At 37.3% G+C, this 22379-nt stretch overlaps 1 protein-coding gene and 1 long non-coding RNA gene across 4 annotated transcripts in view; one reads left to right on the forward strand and one right to left on the reverse strand.

The window, feature by feature from the left end:
* Positions 1–22379, reverse strand: part of TYR (tyrosinase) — an 86452-nt gene that overhangs the window by 23296 nt on the left and 40777 nt on the right. For both annotated transcript variants that reach the window (XM_066989911.1, XM_013178156.3), the window contains 2 exons: positions 17894–18110; positions 7844–7991 (listed from right to left, as the gene is read on the reverse strand). In XM_066989911.1, the coding sequence (XP_066846012.1) occupies positions 7844–7991; positions 17894–18110 (365 nt within the window). The remainder of the gene's footprint in view (positions 1–7843; positions 7992–17893; positions 18111–22379) is intronic.
* Positions 1–22379, forward strand: part of LOC125184361 (uncharacterized) — a 51900-nt gene that overhangs the window by 22996 nt on the left and 6525 nt on the right. The window contains exon 3 of one of the 2 annotated variants that reach the window (XR_007168273.2): positions 19456–19663. This is a non-coding gene — a long non-coding RNA (uncharacterized lncRNA). The remainder of the gene's footprint in view (positions 1–19455; positions 19664–22379) is intronic. The other variant, XR_007168274.2, reaches the window with a different exon arrangement.

Consider the following 22379-nt stretch of genomic DNA (forward strand, 5'->3'; position numbering starts at 1 on the left):
TTAGGCAGAGGTAAAAAGTGGTCTTTTTTGAGTGGACCCATCTGATCCAAGAACAAAAAGGTGCCTCAGCAGGGATGTTTACAGCTGAGCTGGTCACTGGTCAGTGATTCCCTGACTAAGGTCTCTACCGACTATGAGTAGGGGCTCAGAAGAAGTCTGCATTGTAGAGCAAGAAGAATACAGCCTAGCCAGTGCTGAAGGTGTCTTTCCATAGAGGGAAAAAAAACAGGATTTCTGCCAGCTGTGGCTCTTATACATGCCTAGGTGTGGACAGGGTATCAGCTCCAGTACTAACACTCTTACTCCCTAACGAGTCCAGAGGGCTTTCTGGGTAGGAGGGCCAAGGTAATCTCCTGCACGGAGCTCCTCACCTACAGACTTGCAGATAAAATGGTTTATTAGAGCTTCTTTGGATATCATGATAGAGTTCCACAATGCTGACATAGTGCTTCTCCAGCTGTCCTTGTCTTCCTGCTACTTCCCTTGTTTCCTTCTGAAGCTTTTTTCCCCTTTGTTTATTCATTTTTCACACACTCAGCTTATGCATACTGTCCCACTGAAATCATGCAGCCCCCAGTGACAGCATCTCACCCCACCTATCTCTGCAGCTCTGTGAACATGATTCCTTTCTTTGTGCAGTGGCACTTTGTAATCCAGCTGTTTAGTTCCAAAAGGCAATATCAGAATTATGGATATGTATCCTAAGTACGAGATAAGTGTCACATCCACCAGCTTCCACAAGGTTTCACCTAGCTGTCAAATATCAAAAGCTATATTACAAAAACACAAGAGCTTTTATGGAGTAAAGTGATATCTTGGAGCATTACAGACTGTCCTGCTAAACACAATCATCCCAGCTCTGTTCTGGAAGTGGTGCAGAACACCTCGAGGTCAGGAGCAAATCCCAGGGGCTTCTCCCATAAAAGCTGAACTAGTTTATCCCTGGGAATAGCAGTAGACCTATGATGTTCATGTTTTCTCTGAGTAGAAGGACTTCAGTCATGTTTCACCTTCATGCCAGGGACTTCACCTCATCCACTGCCTTTACAGGGGCACTTAGGAGGATACGGCGTTGGGCACAGACAGTAAGACCCTGAGCTGACAAGATGCAGAAGGACTGTGGTGGGAGGAGGTGTATTTCTAATGGCAGCCTCTTGACCTGCCTTTGTCTAACAATTTTCACACAGTTTTTTTTTTTTTTTTTTGTCCATCCCATAGTTCATTCAATTCCAGAAAAATATGACTTTTAGCCTATGCCATTGTTTTTTGCAAACATACCTCAGAAAGCAATTAAGCGTCTTGCTGTGCTCATGTCAAGAGAGGAAATTAATCATATGCTTAGTGTTTATGCAACGACTTCTCCATTTTTACACTGTTTTATTATTAGCTGATATATCATTTTATTGCAATCTCCATCTCAGCTCTGCTTAAGTCATTTTTTTCAGTGTCTCTAAGTTTCCATATACAAAGTGGGGTTAACGCTTCCTTGACTTCACACTTTGCTTGTGTTCAGACAATTCAGGATAAGGAATGACTGGGGACAATTCCGGATAAGGAATGCTTCTTATTTCATGTACTAAGTCTGGAACCTAGCTTTGCCTTACAAGAATTTCTAATGATTCTTTTTGAATGATTTCACTCTGAATGTTCCAAATTCTTGAAGCAAATAGTTTTTAAGAGCTAAAAAAAGTTCTTGTTTCCTGTCAACATTTCAAAACAATAGAACAACTTGGGTTTTCTCATGGCATTTTCTTTTTGGTTTCCAAAACCTGAGATGACATTTAAGAGAAAATGAAAATGTTCTGTTTCTTAAACAGAGTAAAAATAAGAGGCTTTTATTTTGACATCTCCTGAGAATGAAAATCAAATTTCCTCTTGTTAAAGTATTTTCCAACAAAATCACTTTTGACATAATGCTAACTATTTTTTTGGGGGAGGAATGAAGGGAGAAGGAATTGACATGAAGTTGAGTATATTGAGTACACAGGGGCTGAAAGGGTCCACAATAGGATGTTCCTGGCATGAAATTTAGAATCTGTAGATTTTGGTTTCTAATATACTTTTGAACAGATTGCTCCATTCATGCTTTCCAATTTAACACTTTACTGATTTTCGATGTGATAAGGAACATTTTTTTGTTAGATCCTGGGATAAGTCAGAGTCTGGCATTTCCTAATGCTCCCAGATCCATCCTGTCACTGCAGCCTAGGGGATTGTTTTAGCATCCTGCATAGGAGTCAATGGCAGCTGGTGTTGCTGAACAACACAGGGAAACGTGCCTTGATCAGGCAGAGTTAGTGGCATTTTCATGGGGCTCTGAAGCTGATGAGCAGGAGAGTTTCTTGCACCCTCCTAAAGTGATGAGTGTATGCAAATAAGTGGCTGAAAGTTCAAGTGTCCCCATTTGCTATGTGACCTTATGCTTAACTTGGATTGCTTTTGGCAGAGTGCATGTGCATGCATATACCCAGACGTGCAAACAAACACTTGAAAGTTTTCTCTCTTTGATACAAATATTAAGTCCTGTGTGGTAGCAAGCAATGGAGTCACTACTGAACCGAGATCAACACACAGATGCTCAGCTCTCTTGTCATTGCCATTTCTTACAACTGTAAATGAAGCAATTGCTATTTTCTGCTGCTCTTATTGCTTAGATACCTGAAAATCGTAGTCAGAGGCTAAGAATATCCCAGACACAGCACAGATGAGAGCAATTAGACAGTCCCTTAATGACAGAGGGACTGTCATTATAATTATATAATTATAACTTACACATGGGACAAGGGAAAACAGATAGATGCAAACAGATGGAAGGAGAACTAGACAAAGGTGCAGTGGGGCCACAATGGTTCACCAGTGAAACTGTGAAGGATTCAGTTTATTAATGTCTTAATTTTCACATCAAAAGGAAGATCAGTGACTGAATTTGTGGAAGTGTAGGGTGGACAGTTCCCCACAAGGAAGAGTATGGAGGGACTTGTCTGAATGCCAAACAGACGTTAACACAAGGAATGATATCACAAATTTATTGGAGGGGTGAGTGAATTCCTTAGCAATGCGTAAGGTATGATCTGGGGACAGGCAGTGAAGGGCCTTAAAAATAGAGTTCATCTGATGTGACAGAGAACAACAAAAGGGTAGAAAGGTACAAACAGAGAAAAATATCTGGTCAGAGCATTGGATTAATTCAGTGATGGCTGCAGAAGTATTCTGAGCTGTGTGGTTACTCGTGAAAGCTGGCTAAAAAGGTGCCACAGTGGTGGCAATACTAAAACTGAAAATCTTTGTCTAGCTGTATGAGGAGTCTAACAAAACTAAACTTTAGAGATGCAAGAGAATGAACGTCTACACCATATTGTGTGTCTCTAGAAAATCAGTTCTGAAGTGCTTGTACTAAAGTCAGGGCCTTTGAAAGTCACATGTATTCTTATGATGCACCTTCTCCCGTACTGCAGAACTTAGAAATGAGATGAAAACTGGGACCCTATTGAATTAGCAGCTGTACAAGTATATAGTAGTGTGGAGATCTTTAATTGCAACTTATTTTCCCTCTTTATGTTTATTTTTTTTTTTTTTTTTTTTTTTTTCCTCTTTGCAAGGGGAATTGTTGGGGTAAGTTGTGGAAGTCAAAGAGAGGAGAAGTACAAAAATACTGAAGTACAGAAATGAGAAGAAAGATGGAAGAAACATTCAAAAGACAGATGTGCTAGGAGAACAAATAAAGTTACTATGGGACTATAGGGATGTATGGGCCAAAAGAGTCATCACAAGAAAGAATCCATTTTCAGAGCACAGAAAACACCCTTGTAAGCTCAAGTGTGACTGTGGGCCCTTGCTTTCACTGCTTGTGCAGCTGCCTCTTCCAGCTTGAGTGGGTTGTCTCCTCCCTCGTTATTCCCTTGTGCTGACTGTAGAGCATATCTGAATGGCAGAGAGATCTGCAATTAAGAGAAATGCTTCACGGAGCTAAAGAAGCTCTAATTTTTGCTGAATGTATAGTTTTTTTCATTTTTTTCCTCTGTCTCTCTCTTTTTCTCTTTTTCTCTCTTTTTCTCTTTCTCTTTCTGTCTTTCTGTCTTTCTGTCTTTCTTGCTTTGTCTTTCTGTCTTTCTTGCTTGCTTCCATGCTTGCTTTCTTTCAACTGATTCAATTAACAATTAATAATTTTCAGGGGGTGGTCACCTGTTTTTACCAAGCCCTGGGGTTTCATCCCTCAATCTGCTAGCTAGCAAATAGGGCAAGGAACCTGATCTATCATTGCTAAGAAAGCTGTTTCCTGGGTACCTTCATATTTTTGCATTGTTGTAGGGGAATGACCTAAAAAAAGAACAATTGTAAGCAAATGCTTTGTTTTTCACCTGAAAGATCTTCTCATCTGCACCTGTGCTCTTTCCATCCTTCCTGCATATAGTGCATCAGGCCTGGGCAGGAAAGGCTGGGGGTGGCAGATGGGAGGCTTACTGTTGCTCAGTTTGGAAAGCAGCTCCTAACATTTGGCTCACACCTGTCAGCAGACTCCGTATACACTTGTTTATCCTCCTCTGTACCATATGTTTCTATGTAAAATCAGTCCCAATGATCTATTGCCTTACTTCTATCACTCCTATTATGGTCGTAACTGAGCATTTCACAGTCGTTAATGCATTTACTCTGACAGCGTCCCTGTTGCGTAGGCATTTAATATCACCCACTTTGCAGATGGGTTAGCTGAAGCTCAGATCAACAGCTCCTCAAAAGTCTTTAGGCACCTCTTTTTGAAATCAATGGGCAGGAAACACTTCTCCAGCAGATGTGATTTTGGGAAAGCAAAACTACGTGCTCAGTTTCACTCAGGGAACTTGCAGTGGAGTGAGGAATCCCTCTTCTGGGTCCTACATGGATGCTCAAAGGACTGGGCTGTTCTTGGCTTCTTGACACAGAACCATTCCCTGACTGAAAGACCCAGTAGACATGTGGTTGCTGGTCCCCAGTCTTTTTTCATCCTTTGTCCGTAAACCCCTGTCTCACAACCCTCCATGCCTGTACCAAGTCCTGGAGGGGATACTCTCCCTGGAAGATTTAGTTTAAATGTTATATAGTTAAAAACACACTGGCCCTATGCTGTGACAGCAGCCACCTCAAAAGTGTTTACCTCAAATGAGAAAAGTTGATATGAAAAAAATATATATATATATATAATACTTCTTCTGTAGACCATTTCTCCCATTTCCTTTATGCTTTGTATTCTTGCCTGCTTCTCAAAAGAGAATTTCTTTGCAGCCCTTCATATTTAAAGTCTATGTAGGAGAGGAATAGGGTTCTTTTAAATGTACTGTACGTACCTATCAGTCACCTACTTATTAATTATAACTAAAAGCATGATTAATCTGTCATGGATAAGGCTGCTAAGTAACCCTAATCATGCTAATGCATTTCTGTCACTTATACAAAAGGCAGCATATCATCAGTTTTTACATCTGTGTGTACTGAAACTCATATACACAGCAGCTGCAGAGCACTGGTAACATTCCTTCTGCCACAGATCGGATGAGGTTGCATCATGGATTTCTGCATTGCCCCCACAGTGCCTGTGCGGTGATTTATTTCTTCAACACTAGTGGGATTTAATGATGTTATCTTTTGCAAATAATTTTGCCTTCTAAAATGGATAACAATTACAGTTATGAAAAGTATTTCCAGGGGCTTATAATGACTATAACTGAAATTCCTCTGTGGGAGGGGTCAGCGTGAAGACCAAGGTGCTACTTAAGCCCTGCACTGAGTGGGAGCTAAGAGATGCGTAGGTCTTATACAAGTGTGAATATTGGAGGAAAACAATGTCTTTTGATATTGCAGAGCATAATGTGTTCCCTTCTGTGTTCTTTTTTTTCTCTGAATTTTCAACGGATCCATTTTTAATAGCCTAGACATTGGAATGTTAATTTCCAGGTGCCAAACCTGAAATTTGTAACCACACCTGAAACCCTTGTGCATCCATCCTGTCAAGCAGTCAATGGGTGGATATGCTAAATACAGTTAAGAAACATTATTTAACTTTAAAAATATTCTGAACAAAAGTTTTCCACAAAGAAAAGTTTCAAAGCTGACACCTCCAGAAAGCTAATTACAACCTGTGTACAAGGAACAGAAGACAGGTGGGTTACCCTTTGAAGGAACCATTCCACTGATGCCTCAGTGACCTGCTTAGACTTCATGCCCTATTTTTGGGTACGAAAACCACAACCATTAAGCTTATTAATTATGTAATCTGAGGAGAAAAAGCCCAACTTCAAATTTGTTTTTCACATATACTAGATTTTGGTCAAATACAATAAGTTTTTTTTTTTTTTTTTTTTTTTTTAATAAGAATTCTGGTGTGAACTCCCTGAAACTACAGAACTTCCCTGTAAGATGATGTCTTGAGGATGTAATCTGCATCCCTCCTGTGCCACATGCCTCAGCAACCCAAAGAAAGAAACCATTTTGGTTTTCATCTGAGTAAGTGCCTAGCTGTGTGCAGGCAGGGTCTCACTCAGTAGGTTTCTGAGCACACAAACTGATGAAAGACTCACAAAAGTATGTAGTGGGTCACAGTTCTTTTGTTCTAAGCATTGCAGTTGCCAAGGCATGGTCAGTGCATGTTGGGAAAGTACAGGAAGATTGGAAAGAAAATATGAAATGCTTCAGAACGTGTAATGTGCAACTTTATAGTGTAGCTATTTGACAGAGTAATTTAATAAAAAACAGGAAGAGTCAAAAAGGGGGGGAAGAGGGGGGAGATGTTGAACAAGCCAATATTCCACACATGTAAGAACATTTCTCAGGGAGAATGGTTCCAAGTTTTGAAGAAAAGGATCGCTGCTATTAAAAAAAAAAACAACAACAACAAAAAACTTTTCTATGGCTAGATCTTGGACTAGTGTAAACATGGCCTACTTTTGTTGCATAAACAGGTCTGAGAAGAATGTTATTTTTTATTATTCATTTATTTATTATTTTATTACTGCTTTACTACTGCTTAAAATTACCTGGGCAGGAACCTGACTTAGAAAAATCTTTTAACGTATTTTTAAATTTATTTATTTTTTTGGTGTGTATCTTACAGTCTTGTTTAGTCAACTTCCATTTTTACTACTCTTTAGCTTTCACAGTTTTGTGTAATACAGTACACAGCAAATTGTAGCCATTCACATAATTTATAATGACATACAGAAATTTTTAAGATGACCATTAAATCTTGGAATGCCCTCCCTAGCATAGAAATTTCACTCTCCTCTTGCAGAATTGTGCTTCCCTATCCTTTCTTATTAATAAACATGACATCTTTCTGTTTGCTTTCCTCTCCATCTGCACAGCTGTAGTCTTCTCTTTCAGCAAGAGACAGTCACAATTTTGTCGCAGTGAAATACGGATTTTTTATTTTTTTTTTAAAATTCTTTATTTATGGGTAGCACACTCGGATTTTCCTTATGGAATAGAAATTAAAACAGCACTGACATTTAGAATGTAAAGGAATTACTCCAACTGATTATAGTCGTGTTAAAATGAGTCATGCGCTTTTGGTCCAAACTTCTTGACATACACATCCATATATATTAATCACTGTAACATCACTGAAGGACTATTTTTATCTTGGTAATAAAAGCTGAATGCATTTGTCAACTTTTCAAGTGATATTTAATCCAGTGAGCATAAAGACATATTAGGGAAGACACTCTCAAGTAATAGAAGAGCTCGATTCTACATGTCTGAGAATGCTGTGCATGTAATGGCATGTAAAATATTTGCAGTTTTGAAATATATGTGAAAACTACACTGTAAAAACACAAAATAAATTAGGTTTACCAAGAAGAATTAAACTCACCTGTCAACAAAAGCATGGTGTAGTATGAAGATAGGATCATTTGCAGAGCCTTGTACTTGGGACATGGAGCCATTCATGTAGATGTGAAGTGCATTATGCAAACCGCTTTGAGATATGTTTGATATTGCAGTGTGTGGATCAGCAAAGCCTGTATATTCAAGAGGAAATCATATGCTGATATGGCAATGTGTATAATTCTTTCTCCAGTAAGACTGAAGATCAAAGTAGCTAATTTCACTTCATTTACTTTCAGCTTTTTAGACAAGAGCTTCAGAAAACACGTAAAGGAGTGTTAATATATTTCAAAGGCGTAGCAAAGATGAAATTAGAATAAGCTAAATTAAAACTCCTGCCATGTAGCTAATGCAGCATGTCAGCAAATGTACTGCTTAATTGCCTTATATTTTTAAATTTCTTTGTCCATTGTGTCTGACTGTTAAAAGGAAACCTAATCCCCGCAGACATTTACGTATATACATTTATTCATGTTGAGTAAATTTATTAATTTTTTAATATTATTTTTTATCTCTATACTTATACATTTCTAAGTTACAACAGGCTACTGTATCTCATCATATATGCAGTCATTTAATATCATTTTTCTCTATAGAATACATTCTTTTATCGATAGGTGCCAACACAATATAAGCTATTACCTTTACAAAAGCATTTGGTAAATAATCAGTTGATAATCTTCCCCATTCAGACTTACAGGATGAAAAGTTTGTGGACTGCAGTTATTTTGGAGTCCACTTAGAATATGGGCTTTGAGAGAGTCACACAGACCAGCCCCCAGACTCTTAGCTCTCCTCCTTAGAAAATGCCTCACACAGTTTAAACACATGCTTTACTTACTTATTTGGACCAAGAACTAGCATTTGAATGAGGAGCAGCAGTATTCTTTTGAAGTGAATCTCCCAACAGTCCTTCTGTTTGCTGCAATGACTCACATCACAGGGCAATTTTTGACTTAGTACTAGATTCCTTTTGGAGGAAATCTAACGTCAGTAGGTGTTCAGTTCACAGCACTGAACTAGAGTTAGTTTGAAAAAAAACCTTTTTCATCAAAACCCTCATATATAACATGGAAGTCAGGTACTCAGTTTTGTTTTGCTCTTTGGATTTGCTGCTCTTGTGTCACACAAAGTATTAATTGATACATGGTCAGAGATGCTTTATCAGAAGAGTCATATTCTATGAACTTGGAAACCTGGGTTTCAGACCCCACTGAGACTGATCTGCTGTGTGAGATGTTTTCGTCTCTTTGTACCTCTGAATTCCCTCATCAGGTTTTGCCTTGTCTATTAACCTCTTTGAGGAAAATCTTCTGGTGTAAAACCTTTACTAATCATACTAAGGATCAAATCATAGCTATAGTACCTAGGAACTAATATGCGATAACAACTATCCATCTTTTTTGATTGCAATATTATCACAAGGATTTTGAGAAATTCAAGGGAATTCAGAGAAGAAAACATAATCAGGAGAGCTGGTGGGGGTAGACCTGGCTTATGATGAAATTTGTAAGACTTCAAGGTGGGGTTAATCTGGGTTTTGGAGAGAGAGAATCATGTCAATGCATACAGATAACTGCAGGTGTTAAATACATCAAATGTGTAACAGGATTATTGAAGATACTGCATGGTGACATAAACAACAATGGGCAGAATTTCTCAAAGGGAAACTCTTGCCCACAGAAAGTTGTCTGATGGTGAATGCTATATTACCTAGCAGTCACCCAGGGGAAACAGCAGGATAAAATATTACCAAGCGTGCTGTGAAGAATAATGTACATTGACAATCTGAGCAGAATTCATAGGAACTGATGGCAACAATTTTGACCTTTCTTACTGATGGCCACAGCAGGTGATCACTGGGATCATCTGATGCAGCAATACCTCTTACAAGTGAATCTCTGTGAATGTTAACTGAAAAAGATCTATCTGTATATCGTTCTGAAACACTCTCCTACTTATATGCAGCTACGTTATGATATATTAAAGGTAAAATAAACTTTATGCAGAGTCTAAGTAGAAGGCTAGATGTCTTATACCACATGTGGTTACTTCTTAAAATTTCTTATTGCACTACAAACATTTTATTTATTAATTTAGAAAAAAAAAACCATACGGAACATTCTGGTTCTGGACAACTTTCATGGAACTTCTGCACTTCTGCAATTTGTTGCAATGATCATAAGCTTTGTAAGTCAGACACCTTTGATAACCCTACCTCCCAGTTAATTGGGGTGCATTCAGTCAGTCTCAAAGGTGACATCATGGCTAACCATGCACATGAGAAGTTTTAATATCTGATATCTCATTATGAAAACTCCATATAAAAAACTCCATATAAAGCTATCATGAATAAAAGCATAGTGTGATATCACTTTATTTTATTTGTCTGGGTCTTAGTCTTTTCTCTCGGACTTTCTAAAAGACTTCAGGACAATCAGCTGTTCAGGATAACACTATGAAGTGGGGTAGAGCCAACTAAAAATCATATGTGAAAACATGAGAATTTTCTTTAAAGTACAGGACACTTTGCTGAAGTAGCTGTAGAAAAATCACCTTTATTGCAAATATAAGGCTAGAGATCTACAAGCAGCAGTGAGCTGAAATGGAGCATATGCCTGCCTTGCCCCATTCTGTACCTTCACAGCCCCTCCTATGCATTAACTGCAGCTCTTGTCAGGCCTTCCGTGAACTCACTAACCTGGCAGAAAACTACCTTGAGGGTTGTTTTTATTCATTTTCTAGGCTACTGAAATGCAGTATCTTATGTAAAAATATGACGAGTACTGGAGCTGGTACCAAAAAAGTGACTGACTGGAGGATGGAGGAGATTGCATAGAGAATTAGGACTGCCCCGCGTGGTGGTGAGCTATTAAATCATCTGGCCAGTATAGGAAGCTATAACATTCAGACAACCTTTTAAACTCTCATTTACTTATGGCGTATTAGGAATAGCTATTAGGGGATACATCACTGAAGTAACTTGAAGTTTTACCAGTGCTCGTTTTTCAACGAGAAAAGAATCACATTTTTTAAGAATCAGAGAATCATTGAATCATAGAATATCCCCAGTTGGAAGGGACACACAAGGATCATTGAGTCCAACTCCTGGGTCCCCAAAGGATTACCCAAAAAATCAGACCATATGTCTGAGAGCATTGTCCAAATGCTCTTGAACTCTGGCAGGCTCAATGCCTCAACCACTTTCTGCTCCTGCTCATAGCCTTGTAAGTCATTGACAGTGATTCAGTGAGGTTGAAGTAGGTTCACTGGAGCCAGGCCAAATTAAATCAAATGGGGAGTTAGCCCAAAGTTTATTATAGGAGAAGCTAATTATGTCACTCACAATTAAGGCTGCCTAACATTTTTAAGATGATATATAGGTGGTTCTCATTAAACGTGCAGTTGGGTCAGACGTATGTCCTTTAATAGAGTATTTAATTATAGTAACTACAGATTTTACTGTCTAATAACAAAGGCAGTAGAAGTCCATGTACAATCAGTCAAGGGCAAAGCTTTATGTATTGGGAGCAAATAGTGTTTTCCTTAAGCAAATAGTGTTTTCCTTAAGTGCTCATTGCCACTGGCTGAAGAGCTATATGTTTAGCAGAGGTTATGCAGAATTTGCAGAGTGTTAGCAGCCTTCAGTGCTACAGGAATGGAGAAACCATTCCAACAATCCTATCACTGAGTGATTTATAGCAGTTTAGCCTTTTTGTTGTTGTTGTTAACTGCAAAACTTTTTTTTTTTTTTTTTTGCTAAATGCAGAACTGATTTTCTTATACAATAACATCTAGTTTTGTATAACTTTCTAGGTCTGTGGTTGTGGCAACAGAGACTTTAAATACCAAATTCTGCTTTGCAAGTTGCTTTGTTGCATGTCCAAGTCCAACTGACAGGTATACTTAGTCCCACTCTCCCTGGGGATGATATTTTCTTAAATAAATGTAGAATTCTCTAAATTCTACATTTTAGAGAAGTTCAGGTCAGACAGATACACCTACTTTAAAACAGAAAGGAAGATACAGATATAAAAATTTTAAGGCCATATCCTTACTTGTCTTTGAAGCTAGTGATGTTCTGGCTTATGAAGCTGGCGTTTTTCAACCACTGGCAATGTCAAAGGAAAATTTTCAGGGTTAAATCTTATATATTTTCTCAAGCAACATTATTACTGTAATCTTTCCAGAGTAAGGTAGCTACAGGAACAGCAATTTGGCCTAAGGTGTTTTAGTAAATGAAAGTTTGTGGTTATTTAATTTAGACCATGTCACCATCTAGTTTTTTACTTAAAATGATTCTTGTAGAGCTTCATTGTGGTCTGGGCTGAACAGACTTTCTGGTTCTCTGGTAATGACCCTCTGTGACTTGCCAGCCATTTTTCAATGTGCAGCATAAATTTACACAGAGATTGAGAATTTGAGCTGGGCGAGGGATGTTGGCTGTAGGCTAAAACTTTTTTAATTAGAAGTTTTCTATTGGAAGACTTCATTTTGAGAAGCCATTTTTCATTAGCTATATGGATCAGAGTGAAAATGCTGAGAAAAGTTTTCCACATGAAAACATCTCATTTCAGAAAAAAAAAAGGTAAAATATCCTATTAAAATGAAATTACATTTTTGAAGTGTTTGATGTTTTATTCCATTATTTCATGGCAGAATAGCAGTAACGATACATAATTGTGACAGGCAATGGAATGCTATGACATGGCTTGACTTGATACCATGTGTCATGAGTTAATTCATGAATAATGAAAGTGATATACAGTTTTAGAATTTAAAAAATGAAACTTTGAAGGCACTGATTTTTATTTGAAATTGTCACAAATAAATTAATTTCAAATGTGGAGTTGGCTCATTAAAAAAAAAAAAAAAAAAAAAAAACGAAGTTTTTCAGTCATCTTTAATTTGTAGGAGGTAATATTAATATGTCACACCAAAACTGAACTGCACAAAGAAGAAACCCAACTATTTCATGTGCAGTCAGCTAAGCCATTTCTGCTCTTACCTGTTGCTTATAAGGTGGACTGATTTTCTGTACTTTTTTCTTGCATCTGTGAAGTGTCTGATACAGTCAAAAGTGTTTCTCAGTTAAGCAAATCTTACTTAAAACATTACTCTTCAAGGAGCAATGTGCAACCTGCCTTTAACCTGCTGGTTTTCAGTCAAAGAAGAAACTGTCCTGTCCCAGATTAAGAGGACAGCCTGTGTGCTCATGTTCAGTGGGGTGATGCTTTAATGAACAATATTGACCTTAGCTGTACATAGATGTAGTTACTCTTAAATGACATTATTTGTGTCCATATAGCAGCATTTTCTCTTAGTCAAGCAGGGATCTGTCATGCCTTGTTGGCACCTGCTCATAAGGGTGCTGATACCTACCTCTTAGATGGGCAAAAATGTTTTGTCTTTGTTCCAGTTTACATGGAACAGGTACAGAAGAGCATAAAGTTTTGCCCAGAAGTGCACAACAACATGCGTAGGACTGGAGTACTCTGGCCTTACCATGTACTTAGTTTTTCCAAGTGATCACACCTTTTTCCATTACAGAACTAAAACCGAGTAGCAAATCTCACATTGATGTAAATCAAGAACCACTCCATTAGAGTCACTGGCCCGGTTCTGGTCATCTTTTGTAAGTCTTGAGTAACTTCACTAAAGTCAGTGGAGTTACCTTGGATTTATTTTAGATCTAAAAAAGATTAGAATTTGACCTTAGGTGTATTGGCACAAACTTGTGTAAACAAGTAAAGAAGGATTGAAAAGATTTTCACTTAGAAAAGGAGGTAAATGTTAGGAACTACAGACTATTAGGAGGTTTGTCAGGAATGTCATCACAGAAGTGGGCACTGGCACAATGCAAGAAAAATGGCAATTTAAACTTGGCAAATGTACACAACAACAACAACAAACAACAAACTAAACAGACCACTCATAAGAAAGGAGCAAAAAAATATGTGTGCTTATTTTTGATGGTGGTGGTGGGTTTTGTGTTTTATTGTTGTTGTTGTTGTTATCTGTTTGTTTTTGGTTTTGGCAGTAAAGCTAGTTTAAGAACTCCCCACCATCCTTTTCAACCTTAAACATATATTCTTGACATGGTATTGAAGTTCAGTCTCTCTTTAGATGAATAGACTGAAATGTTTATGGACCTGCAGTATAAACTTAAGCGTTGAAATACATCAGGTCAAAAATAAAATATCCTCAAAGGAAAAAAAAAATCTGAGAATGATACTGTGTCTGATGGAATAAGCTCCATCTCTATAGTAACACAGATAAACACCTACCGAGATGGGTCTGGCTTGCACTTTGACAGGCTCATCACCAAAAAAGCCCCTTATCATGGAATGTTGTGGGCAAAGTTTCACTCCAGCAATCACTAGCTCTAATGAAATATTCTTATGTAAAAAAAATGTAACATCATGGTTACTGTCCTCTGGAATCTTCTGTGCTGATATTTTCTGAGATGCTTTATTTCCTATCTTTTTCAAAAACTTACATGACCTCTTTAAACAGAGTGCCATTATTAAGCACTCTTATGCTATAAGAGTGCTTATTGTGTACTCTTGTACACCAAGAGTGAAAATCAAAAGCATGTTCTTTAAAGTTCTAGTTGTACAGGGGAATTTCAGCCTGCGATACCATAGAGGAGTTAGCTGCATATTGGAAAAGAAAAGTCTCTTAAAATATTCAGAAGACTTGTAGTATACATCCTATACAACTTCTTCTGCACACAGGAAGGCAGTAACTTAATTTGATGGACAAAATCTGCCCAGTGTTCTGAAATTCTGTTTTGTAATTACTGCTACTTTTCTATTTTAATGATTGTAAAACAAATGAGAAATGTATCTGGGAAAACAAACAAACAAACAAACAAAAACTTGAAGGTGCTGTCAAAGTGGGTCAATTCGGACAAGTTATAGTCCTCACCCTAATTCTGTCCATAGCCATTATTTTTTTCTGCATTTGTTCACTATTAAAGTCAATATGTATCTCATTAGCATAAGAAAATGCTTAATGAATTGAGAGCAAACAGAGGGGTCCAACCCTGACAATATATTGAGACATATTTGTGTTAATGAAAATAAAGACATTTTACGGCTGAGAAACCTTGTGAAATATTGAGGTAAGAAGAGCTTTCATACCATGAGGCCATTTAATACACATTTAGTGTCTTACCTTTTGTACATTGCACTTATAACAAGGGAGTCATTCAAAATTACTTATATATATATGGAAGAAAAGGAGTGATTCAAGATTTTGACAGGAATCATTGTCTTATATTAAAAAAAAAAAAGAAAAAAGAAAAAAAAAGATAGCAAAACCAAAACCTTACAGTGAACTAAAATCAATGCTCTGAAACAGCTTTCCTCATGGAAGCACCAAAGAGGGAAATGGTAGTTGTACTGGAAGGGAATGTCTTATTCTTTTGGAGTTTTCAGTAACAATTTTTAGAAGAATGGGTTAAAAAAAAATGCCTTTCATGAAACTAAGTGATCAGATCTTAGGACTAGGTCCTTGAGTTTAAAAGATACAAGGCTAAAAGGAAAAAGGAGGAGTTATTTTCACGTAGTTATGTGCTGCTGCAGTGCTTCTGCACTCTGTTGACCTTTATTTTCTTCCACAACAGCTCTTGAGCACTGTAGATCTCCTTAAGCTGGGCTATTAAAGTTAAACAACAATAAGGCATCTAGTAAGTGCATTGGCAGTGACAAGCCAACATGGTCACCTAACAGGATTTCCCCTAGAAGAGAGAGCACTGTAGTATTGAATTGTTTTGGTTTTTGGTTTCATGTCTACAGAATTTCTAAGGAGGGGACATTCATTGCCTCAGTCATTCCTCTGCAGCCTCCTAGCCTCCCTTCATGTGGATTCTAGGACTTGCAAATGGCCTTCACTGCCAGAGAAAAGGAGTTCCATCTCTTTTCTTCCCTCCTTGAATCACATGTGAAGGATCAGACAGATGCTCTGAAAGGGTTGTGGTGCATGCTAGGGAAGGCACATATGGATGGACCAATGTGACAGGAATGAATTTGCTCTGCCCCTGCTCTGGACTAAATGGATGCATCCAGAAGCCATGCAACACTATGCCCAAGATAATATACACTGCTTCTGTAACTACTTAAGCTTCTGGATCACATTTGACTTGTGTCCTTCCTCAATAACATGTAGTTTTGTCTCCAGTCTATTGGAAGAATTGTCTAAATCACATGAAATCCACCAGAACCTAATGGTGCCTACCTAGTGCATCTGAACGATTGTGGCGGTGAGATGGAGCTTCACCATCTCACTAAGGAGAAAGTTGAACACTCTTCAGCTTCTGAAGGGTTGTTACACAGAACGGAACTTACTTGGAAGACAATTTTATCTACAAGATCTCCTTTCAGATGCAGTAACATTGCCACAATTCAGATTAAAGCATGACCCTCCCCATGGTATGACTGACAGATGACAGCAATAAAGCCATGATCAACCAAGATTGCCATGAAATTAACATGACAGAGACAATGATAGGGAAAGGGTTTGATAAATTATTCAGACAGAACACTGATTCTGATTTTAGAACTAAAATAATTACTTCCCGGCTCTCTGGAAGCTATAGGTACATTCCTGGTCATTGCACAATTCTGTCAAATGTTATTGACTTTTTTTTTTTTTTTTTTTCGAATAGCTACTGTTGATTTAATATGGAAATGTTATTTGTATATTTTTGCTTCAAAGGGCTGTACTTGATCTATGGCTTTGTTTAGCTGTCAGTTTAGGCTCAACTTTGACCAAACACAGGTTTTCCTCTTTTTAAGCAAGTACTGAATTATCCTTATTTAGTCAGCAGTCATGATACTGAAATATAGCCTTTGAAAGTGAGAGGTCCATTTTGATTATGCCCACTCAGTAAACACATCCATAGCTCTGCTTAACTTCCATAGACTATGGCTATGCTTTTGTCTACAATACTGACAGCATGTCATTATTTCATGACTTGTTTACTTCAATTCCTTTTTCTCTACTCTTCCTATTCTACTCTTTGTATCTGTTTACATACTTCATGGAGAAAAATGCATAAAAATTCTACTCAGTTATGTCACCTTTTTCTTTTCCATACTTCACTTGTTTTCTGTTTTCAAGGGTAGAAAACAAAACTATATCCAGAGCTGGAGTCAATGTCTATATTCTCTTTTGACTCCAGCACACAAATTCAACATTTTTGACTGTTTTTATGGAATAATTGCATTAACTGCCCTTCCCCCACCACCACCCCCCCCCACCCCCAAGACAGCTTTATAACATTCCACACTACATTAAGAGCAACACTGAACATATTAAAAGCTTTGTTTTCTTATGCTCACACCAACACCTATATTGTATCGTTTTGACACTTGCATGTTTCCTTGCAAGCAAAAATCTCTGGGATATCAGTGTAAATATGTCCTATTTGATTCAGTAGTTATATAATGCAGCAGGGAAGCAATGTTTATTGATAGCTATAATGTGCTATCCTTGTTTATTAGCAATTTAGCAATATCCAAATGAGATTGGGTTGATAGATGATTAAGAATAACTATTCCATTTACAAAAGAATCCATGTTTCTTAGCAAATTAGGAACATTCATAACAAGATGGAGAGTTTGATAACTAAGACGAAAACTAAACACTTTAGGAAGAGATACTAAAGGTAGTGTTTTAGGTATAATGTTGACCCCAAGACAGTCCTGTAACCCAAATAGACGTGGTTACGATCAAGTGTAAGTAGGTTATTAGAGGATCTCTTTTTTTATGCAGCATTACATTTCTATGCCTGGTACTGACTATTGCAGAGACAATACCTCATAGATGGATTTAGAGTCTGATCTAGCCTGCAGTTTCTATTTTCTTATCAACTTTAACATGGTTCTTTCTATGTTGCTATTACAGGAGGAAGCTTTTCCTTTAGTTTTGCTTCATGGAACCAGCTAAAACTGTCCAAAGTTTAAAGGCTCTAATCCTAGAGAAATTCAAGTTACTGTTAGAAATGGCAAAACAGAATAAAATATGTTACCTTCCAAAGTGTTCCGGAAGCTGTAATTGGCCATTTTATCCATGGATCCAGATTCATATTGAGTCAGTGACAGACAAAATTCAACTTCAGCTGAAGATGGGAGCCTTGGAGTCCTTGATTTGTCATTGTTCCCAGGATTTCTCAGTAATGGTCCTTCACTAGTAGCATTGCATAAAGACTGTTGGCTGTTGTACTCTTCAGACTGAGTACAGATTACCTGTATAAAACACTTTCTGTTAGCAGAGTTGCAGTTGTAAAAACAGAAAAAAAAACTCAAGCAGGAAAGAGGTACTTTGTTTATTATTATTATTATTTAGAAAGGAGTTAAGGAAATGTACAATATAATGTTTCTTGCAATAATATACATTAATTTTAATTATTTTAATGAATGATTTTAATATGAGCTTGTATATTTCATAGAAGACACCTCTAATAATGGTGCACATTTTGAAATAATACATTTGTGGGTGTCTGAAGCTGTCCATATGGACTAAGGCATCGGTTCTTATTTATGCACTTGAAAGCTCACTGAAGATAAATTCAGTGTTACCAACCAATGCAGTGGGACTCAAATGGAGTTAAATCTGCTACTGCAGTTGCTAATGGAGGTTTTTGGCTTCAGCAGACTACTGAACAAAGCCATAATTGCAGATTTGTCTCCCCATGTGGGAAAGAGAGAACTGTTGATTTGGAATATGAAAAAAAGTTATCTTCTGTTCTGAAAATATCTGTCTGTGCTTTGTCAGAATAAATGGGCAAATCACTTAATTTCACTATGTTTTGATGACACTTTATGTACAGAACAGGAAAATACTGCGTTCCTCACAGGAATATTGTGGAGATGTACATATATCGGAATTTGAGGTACCATAGTCATGGGTATTGGAAAAGGACCTGAGGCAGAAAGAGGGATACGAGTATTAAATACTGTCAGAATCTAGCATTGTTTGTATAAATGTTCTGGGTTCACAAAGTACCATGACATAACAAGTCATTATTAATCAGATGACCATCAGATGACTGGAAGTGGAAACTGCCAGTTCACTTTGAGAATACTCAAATCAGTAGTTAAGTAACTAGTAGCTCAATGTAACTTTAAATGACACTCAGATAATTGTAAATCAAACTCCTTCACATTTGCTATGGGTTAAAAGTGACCACACAGACCATCAGTGTTACTCGTGTGTCACTCAGAATCTTTTAAAAGCCACAACAACTTATTAGTTACCTAAGGATGTAGGTCCTATGATGACCATGAAGATCTCATGGTCATCATAAGAACTCTCATATACTAGCTCTCACTGCATCCACTTCTTGGCCAGGATTTATTTTATTTTATTTATTTTTTATTTTATTTTATTTTATTTTATTTTATTTTATTTTATTTTATTTTATTTTATTTTATTTTATTTTATTTTTTTTATTTTATTTTAATTTTTTATTTTATTTATTTTATTTATTATTTTATTTATTTTATTTTTTATTTTTTCCCCATGTTCTCCTAAAATAAACCCGTAAGCACTTAGTACAGATACTAACACACATTTCTTCTTTACATTCAGGAAAACCTGCCTGACGTGCAGTCAGAATGGAGGATGGTGGAAAAGGTAATGACACAGTAACAAGTAGAAAATCAGACTAGACGGTTTGGCGGTCCCGTCTTGTGGCACAGCTGATGGGGTCTACAAAAATGAAAACGAATAACAGTGGCTCAAAACTTCCAGGAGTTGTTTCATATGTACCTCAGATGAGGCTGAGAGTCTGAACAAGGTGTGTTGTCTAGTGCTTTGCATTATTTTTTTCCGAAAACAAAACAAAAAAACAAAACACCAAACAATACTCCAAACAAGCAGAAATCTATTCAAAATATAGGATTCTGTGGTTAACAGGTAATCAATGCAGTTAATAAGAAAACTGTATGGAAAAATAACAGGTCTTAATATCTAGTGATATATCTTAAGAGAAAACACATAACACTGAAACCTCCAGAAGTCTTTCATCCTGGAGATGTGTTCCTGTTTCATGGACAGAAACGATGAAGAATGTTATTGAAAGCAATCATTTCTTCTGTGAATGAGGTAGAAGAACATGAGATTCTCTGTTAGTGAAGGAATTGAGTGGGAGATTCACTTTGCCAGCACTAGCTGTGTACGAATTGCTGGATTGAAGCAGCGCTTTAGAGCAACTTCTGCAATCAATAGAGAGAGAGAGGCATCTCCTGCGTGTGATTCAGCCCTCCGAAACCAGACGTCTGGTAGGTGAGGTGTACTTACTTCTAAGGGGTACCAAACTCTCTCCATTGATTAAGTCAATGAAAGAAAATGTGTAAAAAAAAATCAATGTGAAAACTGTCTCTGTACTGCAGTTAGCAAGGAAAGCAAAATTAAGAGCGTTCAACTTAATGTTCTGCTTCTGCATTAGGATGGGCTGAATCACACCCTGGGGACATGGATGTGCCTCTGAAGTCACTAAAGACAGAGAGAAAGGCAACTTGCTTTGCTGTCTAATGAACTTTTGGATGACTGGAAGGAGATGAGAAATACCATTTTTCTAAGTGATTTGACCACAAATGCACGGAAAGTGTGTGACAGAGCTGGTGATATAACCTAGATTTCTTAAGGAGCTGGAGTTCTTAAGTGATAAGTTTCCTATGAATATGAATCTCATGAATTTATTTTTTTTTTTTGAGGAGATAAGAAAGCTTATCAGAGAAATTTATCCACTGAGACTCTCTTTTAACTGAGATTTGTCCCAGTCTGTTAAAACTAGTGAGATGCCCTTGGAGGCTTTAGGTGGTTATCCAACAGAGTTTCATGTGTGCAGAACTTGATCCCTCCTGGCAGCTCTAAAATGTTTCTTTTCAGAATTCACCAGGAAGGGAGATGTAACAACATGGAAAGACCTACATTTATAAACACAAAGTACAGCTGTACTATTGTTTTTATGATTGTTTTCTTTTTGTAAAAATTTACTTTCTTGTAGTTCAACCCAGTTAAAAGGAAAACAGGTTTCAGGCTGTGGGAAATGCTCTAGTAATTTGTTTGTTTGTAAAGAATGGACAGCCTTATGTCCCTAGAAATGCACTAGTGAAGAAAACAAGTGAGCCTTGGCTGGTGGATCTCAACCCATTTCCCAGTCTGCATTTGGCTTGGAAACTACATGCATGTAAGCTTTCTGTCTAGCTCTGTTTTCTCCAGTCCTTATGTAGATCTTCTTTCGGCTTCTCTGCCCTGTCATCTCCTGTCTTTTCATCTTCTCCCCACCACCATGGAGACACATCCCTATTGTGTCCTAAAGAGGAACCGCATGTTGTCTTCAAAACTCAAATATTCAGATGGGAGATCTTCAGGCATGAGCTCAAATATACTAAACAAAGGAACGTTTCCCCAATGTTTTGTTTATCTGTTTCGGCGTGATTTAATGCAACTCTTAATGTTATGAGGCTTATAAATGTCTATTTATTTTGTTATTGTTCAATTTATGTCTCAGTGTAGCCCTTGTTAACTGTCTGACTAACCAAACAGAAGCCAGATGCTATAAGGTATCCATTAACTCATGATCATGAAATAACAGCATAAGGGGAAGGAATGAAAATGCTTATCTGTGCCCTTCTGCCATTTATTCTGCACTACAAATTAAAGACTGGCCATAAAGTTAGCCAGGATGCTTTTCCAGAAAGGTATAACTGAGGTATTACAAAGTATGGTTCTATCCTGAAACTATTATTTGCTGTTTCATCAGTCATGTGTTGTGTAAGTTGTAACAGCACAAAGGCCAGTCAAGCTTTTTTTTTTTGCCTTTTCTTTTTTTTTTCTAGATTTAATCTGCATAAAGTTTACATGAAATAGGTCACATAATTGCCTTCTTTTCATTCAGTAGGTGTTTCAACTAGCAAAACACTGCTTAAACACGTCATTGTTCTTTTTATTCCATTTTGTAATGGTCCTGAGCAAATATCTCTCTTCACCCTGTAAAAAGCTTCATGTGAGAAACTAAGCTGTGTTTTTGCAGTAGAGAATTACTTTTCTGTATTCCAAGGTAGTTGTGTAGTCATAGTAAGGAGAAATGCTAAGTAGATAAGTGGACAGTAGAAGGCCTCACTGTTCCAAAATAAGGTAGAAGCTTGAGAAAAACAGGATGGGCAGTGTGAGAATGGTAAAACAAAGATCACAAGTTCTCAAAACATAAGAAAGGAGAAATTAAAGGGTTGGAAAAAAGAAAAAATGTACATATATGGTATAGAGGAGCGTCAAGTAGCTTGTGAACCTGTAGCACTCAGCCAATGAGGAAACAGGGGAGGTGATCAGGCATCGGGTAATAGGGAATAAAGGTTATGATTTGTTTACTAAAATGCGCTCCTGATTGACAGGACGCCTGCCATTGCAATTGCGAATAAAATAGCTTCACAGAAGATCCTGTCTGAAGAAAATTATTTGAGATTTTTTTCACAATTCAGTAGGTGTTTCTACTAGCAAAACACTGCTTA

This window comes from Anser cygnoides, chromosome 1, assembly GCF_040182565.1.
Source record: "Anser cygnoides isolate HZ-2024a breed goose chromosome 1, Taihu_goose_T2T_genome, whole genome shotgun sequence".
In the NCBI taxonomy this organism is placed as follows: domain Eukaryota; kingdom Metazoa; phylum Chordata; class Aves; order Anseriformes; family Anatidae; genus Anser; species Anser cygnoides.